Source organism: Ranitomeya variabilis, chromosome 6 (assembly GCF_051348905.1).
Source record: "Ranitomeya variabilis isolate aRanVar5 chromosome 6, aRanVar5.hap1, whole genome shotgun sequence".
Lineage (NCBI taxonomy): Eukaryota > Metazoa > Chordata > Amphibia > Anura > Dendrobatidae > Ranitomeya > Ranitomeya variabilis.
Genome location: NC_135237.1, coordinates 379322320 through 379338267, shown reverse-complemented (window position 1 = coordinate 379338267; position 15948 = coordinate 379322320). Strand labels below are relative to the sequence as shown.

Genomic DNA, 15948 nt, shown 5'->3' with positions numbered 1-15948 from the left:
GAAACAAGCAGTAAGAACCCTATATGGAAACCTATGAAAGATCCCGGCTTTCCTGCCACCGCTTGAGAGCCGATGTGAATCTCCAAATGCCATGTAATGTAATGGGAATGGGTCTTTCTATACTTTTTCTTTTGTAAGGCTGGTATTCCTATTCACCATATACTTTAAAGAAATATCCAATATTCTACAGCCCTTCTTACAACTTCTAATCTGTGCTTGAAGACACTGAATAGGAATATTAGTGATGAGCGAAGGAGCTCGGATAAGGGGTTATCTGAGCATGCTTGGATGCTAACCGAGTGTCTTCGGCGTGCTCGAAAAATATGCTCAAGTCATGTCTCACGTCTGTTCAACAGCCGCAACACATGCAGGGTTTGTCTGTTTGTTAGGCAGTCTCTGCATGTGCTGCAGCTGTCGAGCAGGCACGAGACATGCAGGCGCGGGGACTTGTACATATTATTTTGCGCTCGCCAAAGACACGCAGTCAGCACACAAGCATGCTCAGATAACACTTTATCTGAGCACAATCGCTCATCACTAGGGAATATTCATTGTTTAGAGATATTCCAGCAAACAAAAAGTATCAGTGGGGCTCCACCGCTGGAACCTCATCGATGGTCAGTATGGGGGGACTTCTGTCCCCCATTTAAATGGAGTGGTGGTTGAACATAGGCTCAATCTACCCTATAGGATTGCCATAGATAAGCCACGCACTGAGTGCTTGGTTATAACAGTGCAGCTATGACTATAGCCTGACTAGTACAGAGTTAAATGCATTTAATTAAGGTTCTTATTTAACCTTTTAAAAACCCAAATGTTTTCGTTTTTGAACTGGCCATTTTATAATTTAAGAGAGGGATGGGGTTTATTTTTATGGTTTTCCAGTTTTGCTCTGTTTGCATGATTTTTTTAATCATTTGTTTTATGGTCACCATATTCCAAAGACTATAACTTAAACATTTTTAAATAGGTTTACTTTTTAGTTAGGAAAAAGGATTTTAAGTGTTTATTTGAAATGTTCCTAAAACTCACTACTCTCCCCCTCAACCCATCCTCCCTCTCTTCAGTGCTTCAAAAGGGGCAAACCAGGGGCCATGTCAACACATTGGCACCACACAATAGTGTCCCAGAAGTGATGCTAGGACACAGGAATTGGTTTTCTTTCTGATCCCGGCAGCTGCGGGTGCTCCTACAGCCCCTAGGATCACAATGACAAATGCCTATGTCACAGACCAGGAACTAGCATCCAACCATGATGGACATTCTTCTGATACATAGCTAATGGCTTTGTAACTATAAGTAGGTTATTGGAAAACTATGCGGAATCCGATCGCCAAGCATATTGGAAAAATATGTTTCATAATGGAATTTGCTTTTATTTCATGAAACTAGAAAACCCCTTTAATTAGAAAAGTACTTGTGTTTCTTTCTAATTTGGGGTCTTTCAGCTGCACCATTTTAAATGACTGTTCTCTGTGCTCTTCTATGGCTTCAGGTACATTCAAGCATGGAAGTGTGTTCACATTTCCTCTACAGAAGTGTTAGACTAGAAGTAAGAAGGAAGTGGAAAGGGAGCCTGCTCAGATAGACACTGGACATTAGAAAACAGGAAAGGCACACCACCACACAGAGTCCACAGAAACCGCAAGGTCAGGATACGGAGGTACTCTATAGACTTCATGTGTTGGAAAAAATACTCGTCAGAAAAACACAGACTAAGTCTTTGATGTATAGAAAACACGGAAACTTGGGATTTGTAGGTTACTGGCTATATTAAAATATATGCATACATAAGAGTAGAAATTAAAGGTTTGAGTATGGAGCAAATATGCAAAAGGTCATCTTGACACAGATGAGGAAAGGTCAGTGCTTTACTGAGGAGTACTACTGTGCAACGTTTCTCCCCAGCAATCATAAGAAAAACCAAACACTCAATTAGTTGATAACATACTTGTTTTGGGGCATCTGCGGAGGTGGTGTGAACTTCAGTACCTCGGAGTCCATTAGACTCAAATACCACTGTGGGAACAAGGGGTCTTGTTAAACAGAGGAGCATTGAAGCTTTCGTTAGTGTGTGTACATCATTGAGACCATTACAATTCAACCACATTAAAAAGGGAAGGGGAGGGTAGAAAAAAAAAAAAAAAAAAGACACCAGTTACTTGCCTGTGGCCAGTACATACCAATTTACTGTAACACTTTCAGTGAGAGTGTGTGCTAATGGCAGCCTAAGGCCACTGCCCTTTTTAATTCAGATTTCAGTGCTGAAGAAAGCAATCACTGACAACATTAATTATCAGTGTGTGTGTAAAGGGACCCTCTACTTGCATTACTTACCATTTGGCCTCTGTCATTTCACATCAGACTGGCTTATGTATGCATCATTCACACTTCTGCACAGAAGCCCAATAGTCTGGAGCTGTCACAGAACGCTCCTAGCACATGTTAAGCTCTACCTAACTTGCAATGTTAATAGTCGCAAAGACCAAATTGGTGTAGCTTCAAACAGATATTAAATGGCTGTATTAATTAGGTCTCATTTGTCACTGTCCAGCCTAGAGAGGGCATTTTGCCATAAACCAAAACTGGCATAAGGTGGTGATGATGAGGATGATCATGTAAAACAGGGGTTAATGCTATGCAGAGACGAGTAGCTGGATATCGGTGCGCTTGTGGCAAAATGAATCACTTGCATATTCATTCATACTCATTGTGGTCTTTAGTTAACCTTTCCCATAAAAAAAAAATAAAGTTCTCAAATAAAAAAAAAAAAAAGACGTAAAATTACAGCCGATACTACTTAAATGGGAGTATTAATTGCTCAATACCATCCATACCAAGATCAAGAAGACCTCTTATCAATACCAATAAAAGGTTATTTTTCAGGTAGGTAACTAGAACAAAAGACGTATAGAAGCAATCAATGCAAGTAAGTCCATGGAGCCAAAGCAATACATGTGATTGAACAGGTTAGTATTTGCACTACTATAAGGAATACAGCGGTAAAATGTATTGCCTAAACGCAAAGAAGATGTACCTGTGTGAGACCTCATATGGGTCCGTAAGTGGCTTGGCTGGGTGAAACATTTCCCGCACTCAATGCAAACGTAGTCTCCTTGTCGTGCCGCTGTCCTTAGCATTCCTTTGGTTGATAGAAGGAGGAGGGAGGGGGAAAAGAAGGAGAGAACTTGAGAAGAAAACATTATGCTAGAAGAAAACATCATTAGTATGTCTAATGTGTCATTATGTGAGGCTACCTTCAGGCCCTAGATGACAACTGTCAGCCTTCATCTGGGCTGGGGATGACAGGCCAGGCACACGCAGGACTGCCAGAATGCATAAATTACAGTGAATTAAAAAACACTCCCCGTGATGTGCCCGCACCAGGACTGGCATGTCAGGTGTGCGCTTTTCAGAGCAGCTGGATCCACTTTTCAGCCATCACCCAGCTTTGTCAAGCAGTGTATCAAGCAAATCAAAGTGACTCCAGCGTGCCAGAGACTAGTCACATGGATAATAGAAAATGAGCAGAACCAGAGATTGCCTGTCCCCCCTGGGCATCAGATGGACCTTGGAGACAAATGCAGAGTGAGTGGAGCCATCACAGACTTCTCAAACCTTTCGCCCTCACCTATCTGCCTGCTGGTGCTGTTCCGACCCCAGACCTGGGAGGCACACACCGAAGACAGCGGACAAGGAGAGTGGCTTTCTGGACATGTGGGCACATAACAGCCCTCTCTTCTGCCGTTAGTAAACATGTTTTCTGGCCCATTAGCATTTGTGGAAAACTACTCAGACCTTTTTTTTTTTTTTTTTTAAAGGTCAGTTTACAACATCTGACTTAAAGGGCTAGCTGTTGTCTTTGCTGCTGATCAAGAAAGACATGTCTGACTTTTAGATTTGTATGTCTGCCTTGGAATCACATCTGCTTCTTTCAAACATATGTTCCTGGAAACAACACACACTACAGACAAAAAAAAAAAAGTGTGTGACCTAATAAACAGCCTATAAAAAAGATTTACAAAACTATCTTTTGCATTAGATAAACGCAAAAAAAGGAAAAATAGGACTTAGTGTAAAAAAAAAATTACTAAATGCGAAAAGAAAATCTAATCAAATGTTATGTAAATACAGTGTTAAATCGGCAAAACCTGTCCAGCAATAAACGAAATGCGAGATTAGGATGACATGAATAGCGAAGCATAGGGATTTTACATGGATTGAGCTTTTTTTTTATTAACTTTCTGGAGATAAACAGTTAAACCATGAACTAAATAAAATTAGTCAAATTTAATAATAGAAAAAAACCTAAAACAAAGCACATAGGTCTCCTTAGTGGTTTTACCTAGAATATTTCACACTTAGTAGATGAGCCTTCTAATAGGAGTGCGGAGGCCCCCACATAACATAGGCCACCGTATATACTCCGGCCCAGGCACCAAGGTTGTAGTCCGTACTCTGATGAGTGCACATTACAGAATCTACAGTATTTCTCCACTACATAAAGGCAACAGGTGATCAAAGGAAAAAAACTATTGTTACATTCCAAGTTAGCTATCACATCTGCATTGTCTGCAGCCAGGAATTCTAGAAGAAGTTTTAAACATAGACTACAGAACGGCCCTAGGAAGATGGAGTAGTAATTAATGTTGCCTCATAGCTATATAAAGGTTAATTCTGGGGGAAAAAAAAACCTCAAAACAACCCCTATAATATCAGACACTACCAAACTGGCAATGTAGCAGCTACCTGGAGGAAGTCTGTCAAGCTTGCAGCACCATCTGGTGGCCACCAGAGCTCACTGCAGCAGCACTCATACAACTGCATACATCAGTAAAGAAGAGTTTAGGAAGGATAAAGCCTCAACTGACGACTCAGTGGGGAAAAACACTTCCTTGTGAATGAATGCAACCTATAACTGAAAATAAAGCCAGTTGTCAGTCCACATTGACACCAAAAGCAAGGGAAGGCAGAACCAAGGAAAATAAGTAAGGCAGGGAAATCCTCTATAGACTATGACAAGGGTGATTCCCTTTATTGCCATGCTAATAACGCATACTACTGAACGATATGATGAGTAAACCTATGATGCCCACACCCTGACTGTACGGTCACAAGCTGACAAGGAGTAGGAGAGTCGGGTCTGTTCAACAGGACGGATGAGATGGACAGACAGTGACCAATTCTACCATCGGGGCAGATTTCGGGGAAAAATAATCCTGTAAGCCGGTGCTCACTCTCGACAATAACAATAATGTGCAAGAGAGAAGATATTCTGCAGTGCACTTATACAGGAACCTCAGCTTCATCGGATCATCAAGGAGAGGTTTAAAGGGTTAGTCCCAAACCCAAAAGTACATTTAATTAATAAATCTTTAAAAATTAATAACATTTTCAATTTAAGTGATGTTCCAATTTCCTACCATTCACTCTGTATATAAATAATTAGATCTAAGCCACATACGAGTCCACGAATGGACAAAACAAAAACTCCCCAACAATATATAGAATAATCCGAAAAAAGGAGTCATAGAGTTGTCATTAAGGGTACCAAAAAGTAACATAATTTATTAACAACCATTTTACATTAAAATGCTCAAAATAAAAAAACATAGTCAAAGTCATAGTATAATAGTGTTGTGAATCACGGAAACAGGTAACAACCACCACATAGCACACCTCCAGTAAACGACTAGAGGACCCAGGTTCACTCAACAAAGTGTATGTAAGGCAATACTTCCCTACTTGTCCCACCAAAACTCCGTATATAGTGGGAGTCTATAGAGATATAAAGGACCGGGCCTCACCCATGTCAGTCGTGGTGTGTGTCCGTGGTACCGCCAGCCCCTACGCGCGTTTCGCGTTAGGCTTCTTCGGGGGGCTGGCAGCACAGAAGCCCAATAGTCTGGAGCTGTCACAGAACGCTCCTAGCACATGTTAAGCTCTACCTAACTTGCAATGTTAATAGTCGCAAAGACCAAATTGGTGTAGCTTCAAACAGATATTAAATGGCTGTATTAATTAGGTCTCATTTGTCACTGTCCAGCCTAGAGAGGGCATTTTGCCATAAACCAAAACTGGCATAAGGTGGTGATGATGAGGATGATCATGTAAAACAGGGGTTAATGCTATGCAGAGACGAGTAGCTGGATATCGGTGCGCTTGTGGCAAAATGAATCACTTGCATATTCATTCATACTCATTGTGGTCTTTAGTTAACCTTTCCCATAAAAAAAAAATAAAGTTCTCAAATAAAAAAAAAAAAAGACGTAAAATTATAGCCGATACTACTTAAATAGCAGCCCCCCGAAGCAGCCTAACGCGAAACGCGCGTAGGGGCTGGCGGTACCACGGACACACACCACGACTGACATGGGTGAGGCCCGGTCCTTTATATCTCTATAGACTCCCACTATATACGGAGTTTTGGTGGGACAAGTACGGAAGTATTGCCTTACATACACTTTGTTGAGTGAACCTGGGTCCTCTAGTCGTTTACTGGAGGTGTGCTATGTGGTTGTTGTTACCTGTTTCCGTGATTCACAACACTATTATACTATGACTTTGACTATGTTTTTTATTTTGAGCATTTTAATGTAAAATGGTTGTTAATAAATTATGTTACTTTTTGGTACCCTTAATGACAACTCTATGACTCCTTTTTTCGGATTATTCTATACTTTCACTCTGTATAGCAGCTTCAGGTTCTGTCTATATTACCCACTTCCTATGACGATTCATTTTAAATCCCGCAGTGCATGATGGGATACTCAAACGAATCGTCATCTGCTGGCTGAAACTGCTGTCACTCCCCTCCCCATCATCCTGAATGGAAGGAAATTTTACCATGACTTAAAATTACAAAAGTTATTAGTTTGTAAAGATTTATTAATTACATTTCCTTTTGGGTTTCAGACTAACCCTTTAAGCAACTGCAGTTAAACGGGCTTACACCATGTTCTCCATCAGGAGTGCTCAACTCCCCTGCCCCCCGGCCTCCTGCCTGCTAGGGGGCAGCGCACTCCTCAAAGGACGAATTTGGGCCTCCTGCAAGGTTGTGCTCTCCGATGCTACGAAGTGAAGCTCCCCAAAATCGTTACATGGAAGTATCCCTTGTAATAATTAGGAAAATGTGCATGTCAGGAATTTCTAGAACGGTGGATAACAAGACCAGAGAGAGCAGTAATGCTACCTACATTGTATATCCACTATCCACAGAGCAGGAGATACATTTCTAATCCTGCAACAAATTTCAGCCCAATATTAAAGAGAATCTGTCATGAGGTTTTTGCTTCCCCATCTGACAGCAGCATAAAGCAGGGGCAGAGACACTGATTCCAGTATTGCATCACTTACTGGGCTGCTTATTGCAGCTTTGATAACATTAATGTTTCATCTGCAGAAGATATACCAGTTATTGGAGTGTTTGATAAATTCTCCCCCAACACTGATTGGCAGCTTTCTGCCTATGCACCGTATACACAGGAAGCATGCCAAATCAGTGATGGGAACAGGGTTTACATGGAGCTAATGAATATGCTTGACTACCTGGGAGCAGGTTTACTAGTCCTCTTGTAAGAAAAATCACTTTTATCAGCAGATTACCAAAACTACTCTAAGCAGCCATGTGACTCATTGCTAGAATCAGGATCTGTGTCTTTAAATTATTTTCCTCTCAGATTAGGGGGCAAAAAAGCTGGTGACAGATTCCCTTTAAAGAAGAAACCAGAGGCGCTATTAACAGTATGTGCACAGACTACACGACGCCAGAAATTTACCTGCATTATCCAAACTACTATTGGCGCCCCAACTTTGGTACAATGTTGCTAGGTCCTTTGGAATGTAGGTCTTGAAGATATTAAGAATGTCTACTCGCTTCTCCAGGCCCTCAGCCCCAGGCTCCTGCTTTATGGTCTGAAAAGGCAATGGAATGCCCGATGCACTCAGTGGAGCTTGTAACACAGGGCTCGTCTTGGGTCCAGCGCTTCCATAGTCAGTCAGAATCTTGGCCTGAGATTCCCTTTGAGGCACTGCGGGGCTCTCCTGCTTCACATGGGGCTCTACTTTCTGGAATGGAAACTGTGGCTGGGACAATGTGAATCTGCTTTTTATCGCATCAGACACAGAAAGTTTACTGGGAGATGTAAAATTGGATACTCCCTGGGACATCAAATATTTTTCTGCCTGTTTACTACTAGAAGGCTGCAGAACTGGTCTTGATACTGATGCCTGAACAGATGGGTGATTTCTGCTGTAACTTCCAGTTTGGGTCAATTTGGGACTAGAGTCGTATTTGACCTTTGATGCTGGTTGTTGGACCACTGTGCTGTATTGTTCCTGAGCAGGTGCTACCTTAGGCTGTCGCGGTGCATCGAAGATTGGTGTTTTCGGACCATTGACGCTACGAGAATTACCACGCACCTGAGATGCCTTATTTCCTAAATTTGAGGATGAATTGCCTTTGGATGCGGAAGGAGGATTTGGCATCTGTGTACGGGAGAACCTAGCTATGGGTAATGGCTGACATTCCTTGCCCCCGAGAGCTGGAGGGGGTCCTGTACGTCCATTTCTAACCAAAAAAAGAACATTAGTTTTTAAATTTTTGAAGCCATTTTGTTGAATCCATTGAGGAGCCATGGAGTTACAACTGACTTTATGCCAAATTCTTTTGTGCATCCATAAAACTTCAGGGTAATAGGTCTTATGACTACAGTAGGGACACGGATGAACCACCAGTTCGGCTTGCAATGCCTCAGTAGCACTTTTACTACAAATCGCGCTCCGGCTTGATTTTTCACTTAGATCCAAGGGAATAAGCTCTTTATTCTCAGCTCCAATATTTTCTATTGCAAGAGTTTCCTTCGGCAAGTCAAGTGCCATTCTGCTTGAATCAATAACTTCAGATGACAAATGTTTTTTCAGATCTACTGATTCCAGATTATTTAGTAATACAGGATGGGATACGCTAATATTATGGGGAGATCGATGAGGGTCTTTGCTGTATTTGAATGCTGGTACTTTTAGATCAGAGGGATATTCATTTTTCACTAAAGAAAGGTTTGGATGTTTATCAGAAACAAAAGAAGGACTTTGCCGATCTAGATTTTCACATTTGCTGGTGTCTTCAGACTTGAACGTTTGATGGTTTGCGCTGGGCATTTCTATATCCATATCCTCAGCACAATATTCATGGTGGTATGGCTTCATTCCTGAAAAACAAAACAAACCATTTGTAGAGAAACTAAAAAATACAAAAAATCAACATATTCTATGCCATGTAGAGGACCACAGCATCAGTCACTTTTTTTTTTTTAATAACATATGTATACAATGGGGTTTTCTGCAGTATAACGAAAAGAAACTAATCTTCGGCTATCTACTTTCAGCATATACCCAGTGCAAACAGCATTTTCCAAAGAACCAGGAACACAGGGTTAAACAGATTTCATCTAAATTTTCAGAATAATTGACTTGTATCCTTCATTATGGATGGTGAAAAAATAGGAGCTTACATTCATTCTGCCTCCTGTAGCGACGTGCTTGATAAAGGTCTGTTGACCGAAACGTCACTACAGGAGGCAGAATAAATGTGGCGCTGTCTTTTTGTTTTTGTGGTCTTGATACTGGCCGGGATTGGGCTCCCTGGTTTTGGACGTGCGCCCTTGTGTCCGCTGAGACCTTCAATTTATATATGAAAGGGTGCGGTTTTGACTTTCTTTTGTTTTGACTCTGATTGTATCCTTCATTGTCACCAGTTTTCTCCTATGGAGACGCTTTTGAATATTCAGTTGTCTATGAGCTGGTGGGTGGAAAATAGCAGCAATAATGTCTCCCATATATTGCCCAGACATGTGACTACAGCAGGAATCCCTAACAGCTGATACATGCTGGCCAATCAGCAGGCAGCCTGCATCATACACTGGTGGTAAGATTGAATGTGTGTGCGAACAGGCAGAGACCTGTCAATCCAGGACAGTGGGCAGGGAGAAGCTGCCAGGGAGCTGCCTAGCCGACCAAAACTACAGCCATGTGAGCAAATACCCAGAGTGTGACCAGTACCGTATATCCAAGACCCACAGACCAACATTTCCTGGCTTGCAAACTATTATTCAGTAACCATTTAAGTACAGTACATAAAAAAGGGCAATTTCATTAATCAGATAAACCACAAAGCCAGGGAGAGGAGGAAGTAAATGGAAAGATGGCTTTGTCCCATCAAATGGAACCTGAAAGAGTACGGTAATAGGGTGAGGGCAATACGTTACTGTTTCACGTGACAGAAATAATAGGTCAAAGCTTCGCTAACAGAGTCATCTGTAAAAACTTCCAAGGCCTTCAGGAAATTGAGAAGGAATTATTTGTGGGAGATCTGGCCTTTTTACAAGATCAGCTTTATCTGCAAAAGGCAGCTCTACAGAACGACTGTGCACAAGACCCGCACCACACTGTGATGTCAGGCTTCTCTATATCAATTTTATAGCTAGAATTGCTTTTCCTTAGGCACCGCGCCTGAAATGTGCTAGATGGCATCAATACAACAGCAATAGAGATGACCCCACATGCCATATGAAGAGGGAGTATGGAGCTAAGCTACTTATCGCAGTCCTTTAAGCTTTATTTATACACAGAATAACTCTCTAGGCTGACACAAGGTCTCCGCTGCCGTTTTCTAATACCTTCTGTCATACTGACCTGTAAAGCGTTAATAAACCTCATTTCCATATGTCTAGCGGGCAGTCATAATGACCTGAAGAGCGCCACCTAGTGCCAGGTCAGTGCCTTCAGGCCGTCCTCAGCAAAATAACCACTGGTATCCATGATCTGCATGTGCCGAGGAACAACAATAAGGCTACCTTCCTATGAGGAGTATTTGGAGGGTTTTTGATGTTGCAGATGATCTGCAGTATTTTTGCACCTATTTTTTGCATTTTTTATTGTGTTATTTCATGTGTTTTATTCCCAAACAATTTTCTCATTTTCTGACCTGTCATGTTTTAAATAAAGTTGCTTTGTGTATTACATGCATTTTTAATTTCCATTTGCGCTTCCCTGTAGATTGTTTATTTTGGCCAAGATCAAGTGTAATATGTTTCGAAAAGGAGGCTAAGTGAACAGGCTGCCCTAGTAGATTGATACAATGCACACTGGGTTTGGTGTGCTTGTTAGTAAGCCAGGTGGTTCATATAGTCATCTGGTCCAAAGCATGCCTCCCCGGATCGACGCCATTGGGCAGTGTCTTGCTTGGGTGAGGGCAAACGCTGGGCGTAAGATGGGTGGCTGGAGGAGCCTATTTGTTCCTGACCCTCACTGTGGCCTCCTGGCTTGGAGGGAGTGGAATGGTTTAGGGGGACTCTTCTCCTATTGGAGAGGGTTTCAAGAGACCAGCATTCTAGTTCACTTTTTTGTGGCACTTGGTCACTTTTTTTTTTTTTTTTTTTAAAGCGCACCAGGGTTTAGACACAAATTAGGGCTCTCAGTAAACCAAAATACACACATAAAATGTATATTTACCACAAATCCAATCCACTGTGCTAGAAATGTAAGATGCTGCATTCTTTTGCGCACCAAGTACTCCGCTTCAATAACTCCCCAAAAACTCATCATGAGAACTTAACATCAAACTGGTTTTCTGCCTAAATGAATTCAGGCTTTGCCAATATAAGGACATCCTAGGACTGCAATTTCAGAGCTAAATAAAGAATGGGTGGTGGTTTTAAAAAGGGGGAAGTCGTTGTGACGGGTTCCCTTTAAATGTTACTACAAAGCATCAGACGAGTATGCTGCAAATCAGTCAGTAAGAATACGGCTAGGTTCAGGCTTCTGTTGGAGGCTCTGTTGCAAGTCCCGTCATTTTAAACAGAAAAAAAAAGCACAGCATGCGGCACTAATCTGTGTGTTAAATTGGCTGACACCCTAAGGAAGTCAGTTGGGTTTGTCTAGCACCATTGGCGATGGACCAGTTAGTTCAGTTTAGCAGTTTCCATACTGGGACAGAAAAATTGACCTCAGAATGCCTGTGTGCACCCAGCCTTACTAGTATTTATTAGGGAAGCAGGCAGGAGAAAGGCATCATAGATACCCATAACCAGACATAGCCGCTGTTCATTTATTTTCATACAAACTTTTTCCTACCAAACGGAACACAAATTAGAAATATTACAACTTTATTTTGTAAAAAGACAGAAATGTTTATGTGCGTATTACATGGTGGAGAATTAGAGAGGAGATGTGAGATTGCTTTCTATCATCATTAGTACAATTACTGGAAAAAAAGATTTACGCTGCCATCTACACCACAGTGGGACATCTGTGGAGCCATGCTGCCACTTGCTGGCGAGCTTTGGAAATAACAGCTTTGGAAACAAAATAATTGAAAATCCTTACTGCTTATAATCTGCTTTTTATTACTAAATGCTTGTGTAAATGGGTCATTTAGTTCTTTAAGAGTGATGACCCTTCAATACTGGATCACTAAGGCTGCCGTCACACTAGCAGTATTTGGTCAGTATTTTACATCAGTATGTGTAAGCCAAAACCAGGAGTGGGTGATAAATGCAGAAGTTGTGCATGTGTTTCTATTATACTTTTCCTCTATTTGTCCCACTCCTGGTTTTGGCTTACAAATACTGATGTAAAATACTGACCAAATACTGCTAGTGTGATGGCAGCCTAACACTTGGCAGTTCCACTGATCAGACTTCTAAACAAGGGGGTAACAGTACTCCACCATCTCCATTTACAAGGCATTACCGAGTGACCATGCCTGGTATTACAATGTGCTACAGGTCCTTATCTACGTACCTGGGACTGACCGGCTACATGGGTTATGTTCACGTGATGGGCCCAGAGGATGGACCCCCAGCAAACGCATTTTACCTATAAACGTGCTGCGTTCCCACAATGACTATTTGGTGAGTTTTTGATGTTGCAGATTTTGCATTTAATAGCTTAATTAGGTTATTTTTTTTATATATGTTTTTAATCACGCTTGTATTTTTTGGGGCATTTAATTTTAAATAAAAGAGTAAAACCCAGCACCAGGACGGAGACGCAGATCCTAGGAAGTGCGGTAGAACGACAGTAATCTGGGTGCTTGCTGGATATTAAGTGCAACGTCAATGCCCAATATAGAGAGAAAGGCAGCACTCGCCATACCAGTCAGGATTCTTTATTCAAGGCAGCTTAAAACATAGCGGCGTGGAGAAGAGCTGGAGACAACGAGGGGACTATAGATGTTTCGTGCTACAAACGTGTCCTTGGACCCGTGGAAGCGCTTGTAGCGCGAAACGGCCGTAGTCCTCTCGTCTCCAGCTCTTCTCCCTGACGCCATGTTTTAAGCTGCCTTGAAAAAAGAATCACAACTGCTATGGCGAGTGCTGCCTTTCTCTCTATATTGGACATACTTTAAAGAAAGTTGCAGTGTTTCTCATCCTTCCTGGTATTTGGCTTTGACAAAACTTCCATGTGCGGACTAAGTGTGTTTTTAATTAGTTTCCGCTGTAAAAACACATGTTTTTTTCTATAGATTTTCTACATCTAATGCAAATCTATGGGAAAAACCTAAACATAAAAAACTCAGTACTAGCAAGCGAACGCACCAAAAGCTCATTGTGGGCGCACAGCCTAAAAGTGCAAAGCCGCACCTGTTAAAATAAAGAGGGAAAAGCCTTCAATCAGCCACAGTTCCAAGAGCAGGATCTCTACCGGTCTTATATTGATAGGCATCAAGCTAAAGCCCTTGCCAAGGCACCTAGCTTTGGAGTTCATGCGCTTTTTTTTTTTCTAAAAATCATAATTTTGCTTATGATTTTTATGGGTTTTGCTATTTTTAGCTATTTTTTCACTACACAAGGGATTTTGTTTGAGGGACATTCTCCCTGGTAAAAAAAAAAAAAAAAAGTACCGTATTTATTTTACTGTGTTCTCATTGTGGTTTAAGTGACATAACATTTTTGTTCAGATCGTTACAGACATGACAATGCAAACTACGTGCAATTTATTTTTTCACATAATGCATTTTTAATGGGGGGGGGAAGAAAGTAATTAGCATTTTTTTACATTTATATTTACATTTATTTTGTTTTATTAGGGCCTACAATGGTGAAGATTACAGTCATGAGGTCATTGTTAGACCCATAACTACCACAGTAACACCAATCAATTTCAGTGTGTCTAAAAAAAAAACCAAACACCTGGCATTGCCTAAAAGACCTGCACCCGGTAAGGCCGGCGTCACACTGGCGAGTTTTACGGACGTATGAGCGCATAAACTACGTCCGTAAAATTCGCATTACACATGGCCAAATGAATCTCTATGGCCCAGCTCATATCAGCCGTATATTACGCATCCGTAATATACGGTCTTGTACGGCCGTAGAAAATCGCAGCATGCTGCGTTTGTCACCGTATTGCGCAAAAAAATCGCCAATGAAAGTCTATGGGGGCGAGAAAAATACGGATTCCACACGGACCAGCAGTGTGACTTGCGAGAAATACGCATCGGTGTTAGTGAAAAGCCGGTAATTCAATTGCCGGCTTTTCATTTCTCCTTCACAAACCCGACAGGATATGAGACATGGTTTACATACAGTAAACCATCTCATATCCCCTTTTTTTTGCGTATTCCACACTACTAATGTTAGTAGTGTGTATGTGCAAAATTTGGGCGCTGTAGCTGCTAAAATAAAGGGTTAAATGGCGGAAAATTTGGCGTGGGCTCCCGCACAATTTTCTCCGCCAGAGTGGTAAAGCCAGTGACTGAGGGCAGATATTAATAGCCAGGAGAGGGTCCATGGTTATTGGCCCCCCCCTGGCTACAACCATCTGCCCCCAGCCACCCCAGAAAAGGCACATCTGGAAGATGCGCCTATTCTGGCACTTGGCCACTCTCTTCCCACTCCCGTGTAGCGGTGGGATATGGGGAAATGAAGGGTTAATGTCACCTTGCTATTGTAAGGTGACATTAAGCCAGATTAATAATGGAGAGGCGTCAATTATGACACCTATCCATTATTAATCCAAATGTATGAAAGGGTTAAAACACACACACATTAAAAAGTATTTTAATGAAATAAACACACAGGTTGTTTTAATATTTTATTGCTCTCTCAATCCACCTGAAGACCCTCGCTCGGCAAAACCAACAATATACATACCTTCTGATGAACTGTCACGTCCCACGAAGTAAATCCATCTGAAGGAGTTAAATCATTTTACAGGCAGGAGTTGTGCTAAAGCACTCGCTCGTGCCTGTAAACCCCGGGTGCTGAAAGGAAAGCAGAGTGATCTGTACTTACATTGAGTCGCCCTCTGCTGGATGTCCTCATGAACTGGAGCCTTGGAAAAGTTCCCACGCTCGAGTTCATATGAGTTCATCCAGCAGAGGGCGCCTCACCGCGACTCAATGTAAGTACAGACCACCCAGCTTTCCTTTCAGTACCCGGGGTTTACAGGCACAAGCGAGTGCTTTATCTGCTTTATAAGAGATATAAGAGAATAGCATCCCCCCATCAGGTGAAGATGATCATCAGCCATGATTGGTGTTGGCACAGACAATGGGAAATTAACCCCTTAGATGCTGCAGTCAATAGTAAGAACGGCATCTAAATGGTTAACAGTGTGAAAAGGCTCCCTCTTATCCCACTGGCACCCTGAAATCTTGATTGTGTGGTCCTGATGGTTACCATGGCAACCCACCGCCAAATAATGGTCTTCCAGTTTGCCAGCTTTAGAATCAAAATCAGTTCAGATGGTAACACGTTAGTCGTAAAAAATAAAAAAAAAAGTTTTAATTCCCTTAATTCCTGAAAAGCACCTGAAGAGCTAACAATCTGCCAGGTCCGTTTTTTAAAATGGTATCACTTTTGGGGGGGGGGGGTGTTGGAAAATATAGGTCCCCCATAATCACTTGAAAACTGAATACGACCCCCAAAATATGGATTTGTACAT

At 41.8% G+C, this 15948-nt stretch overlaps 1 protein-coding gene across 6 annotated transcripts in view; it reads right to left on the bottom strand.

Moving 5' to 3' along the window:
- Positions 1-15948, bottom strand: part of ZNF516 (zinc finger protein 516) — a 240105-nt gene that overhangs the window by 13994 nt on the left and 210163 nt on the right. For 4 of the 6 annotated variants that reach the window (XM_077270077.1, XM_077270076.1, XM_077270078.1 and 1 more), the window contains 2 exons: positions 7779-9209; positions 3038-3142 (listed from right to left, as the gene is read on the bottom strand). In XM_077270077.1, coding sequence (XP_077126192.1) covers positions 3038-3142; positions 7779-9209 — 1536 coding nt within the window. Of the gene's footprint in view, positions 1-1951; positions 2020-3037; positions 3143-7778; positions 9210-15948 lie in introns of all 6 variants that reach the window. The other 2 variants (XM_077270080.1, XM_077270079.1) reach the window with 1 other exon arrangement.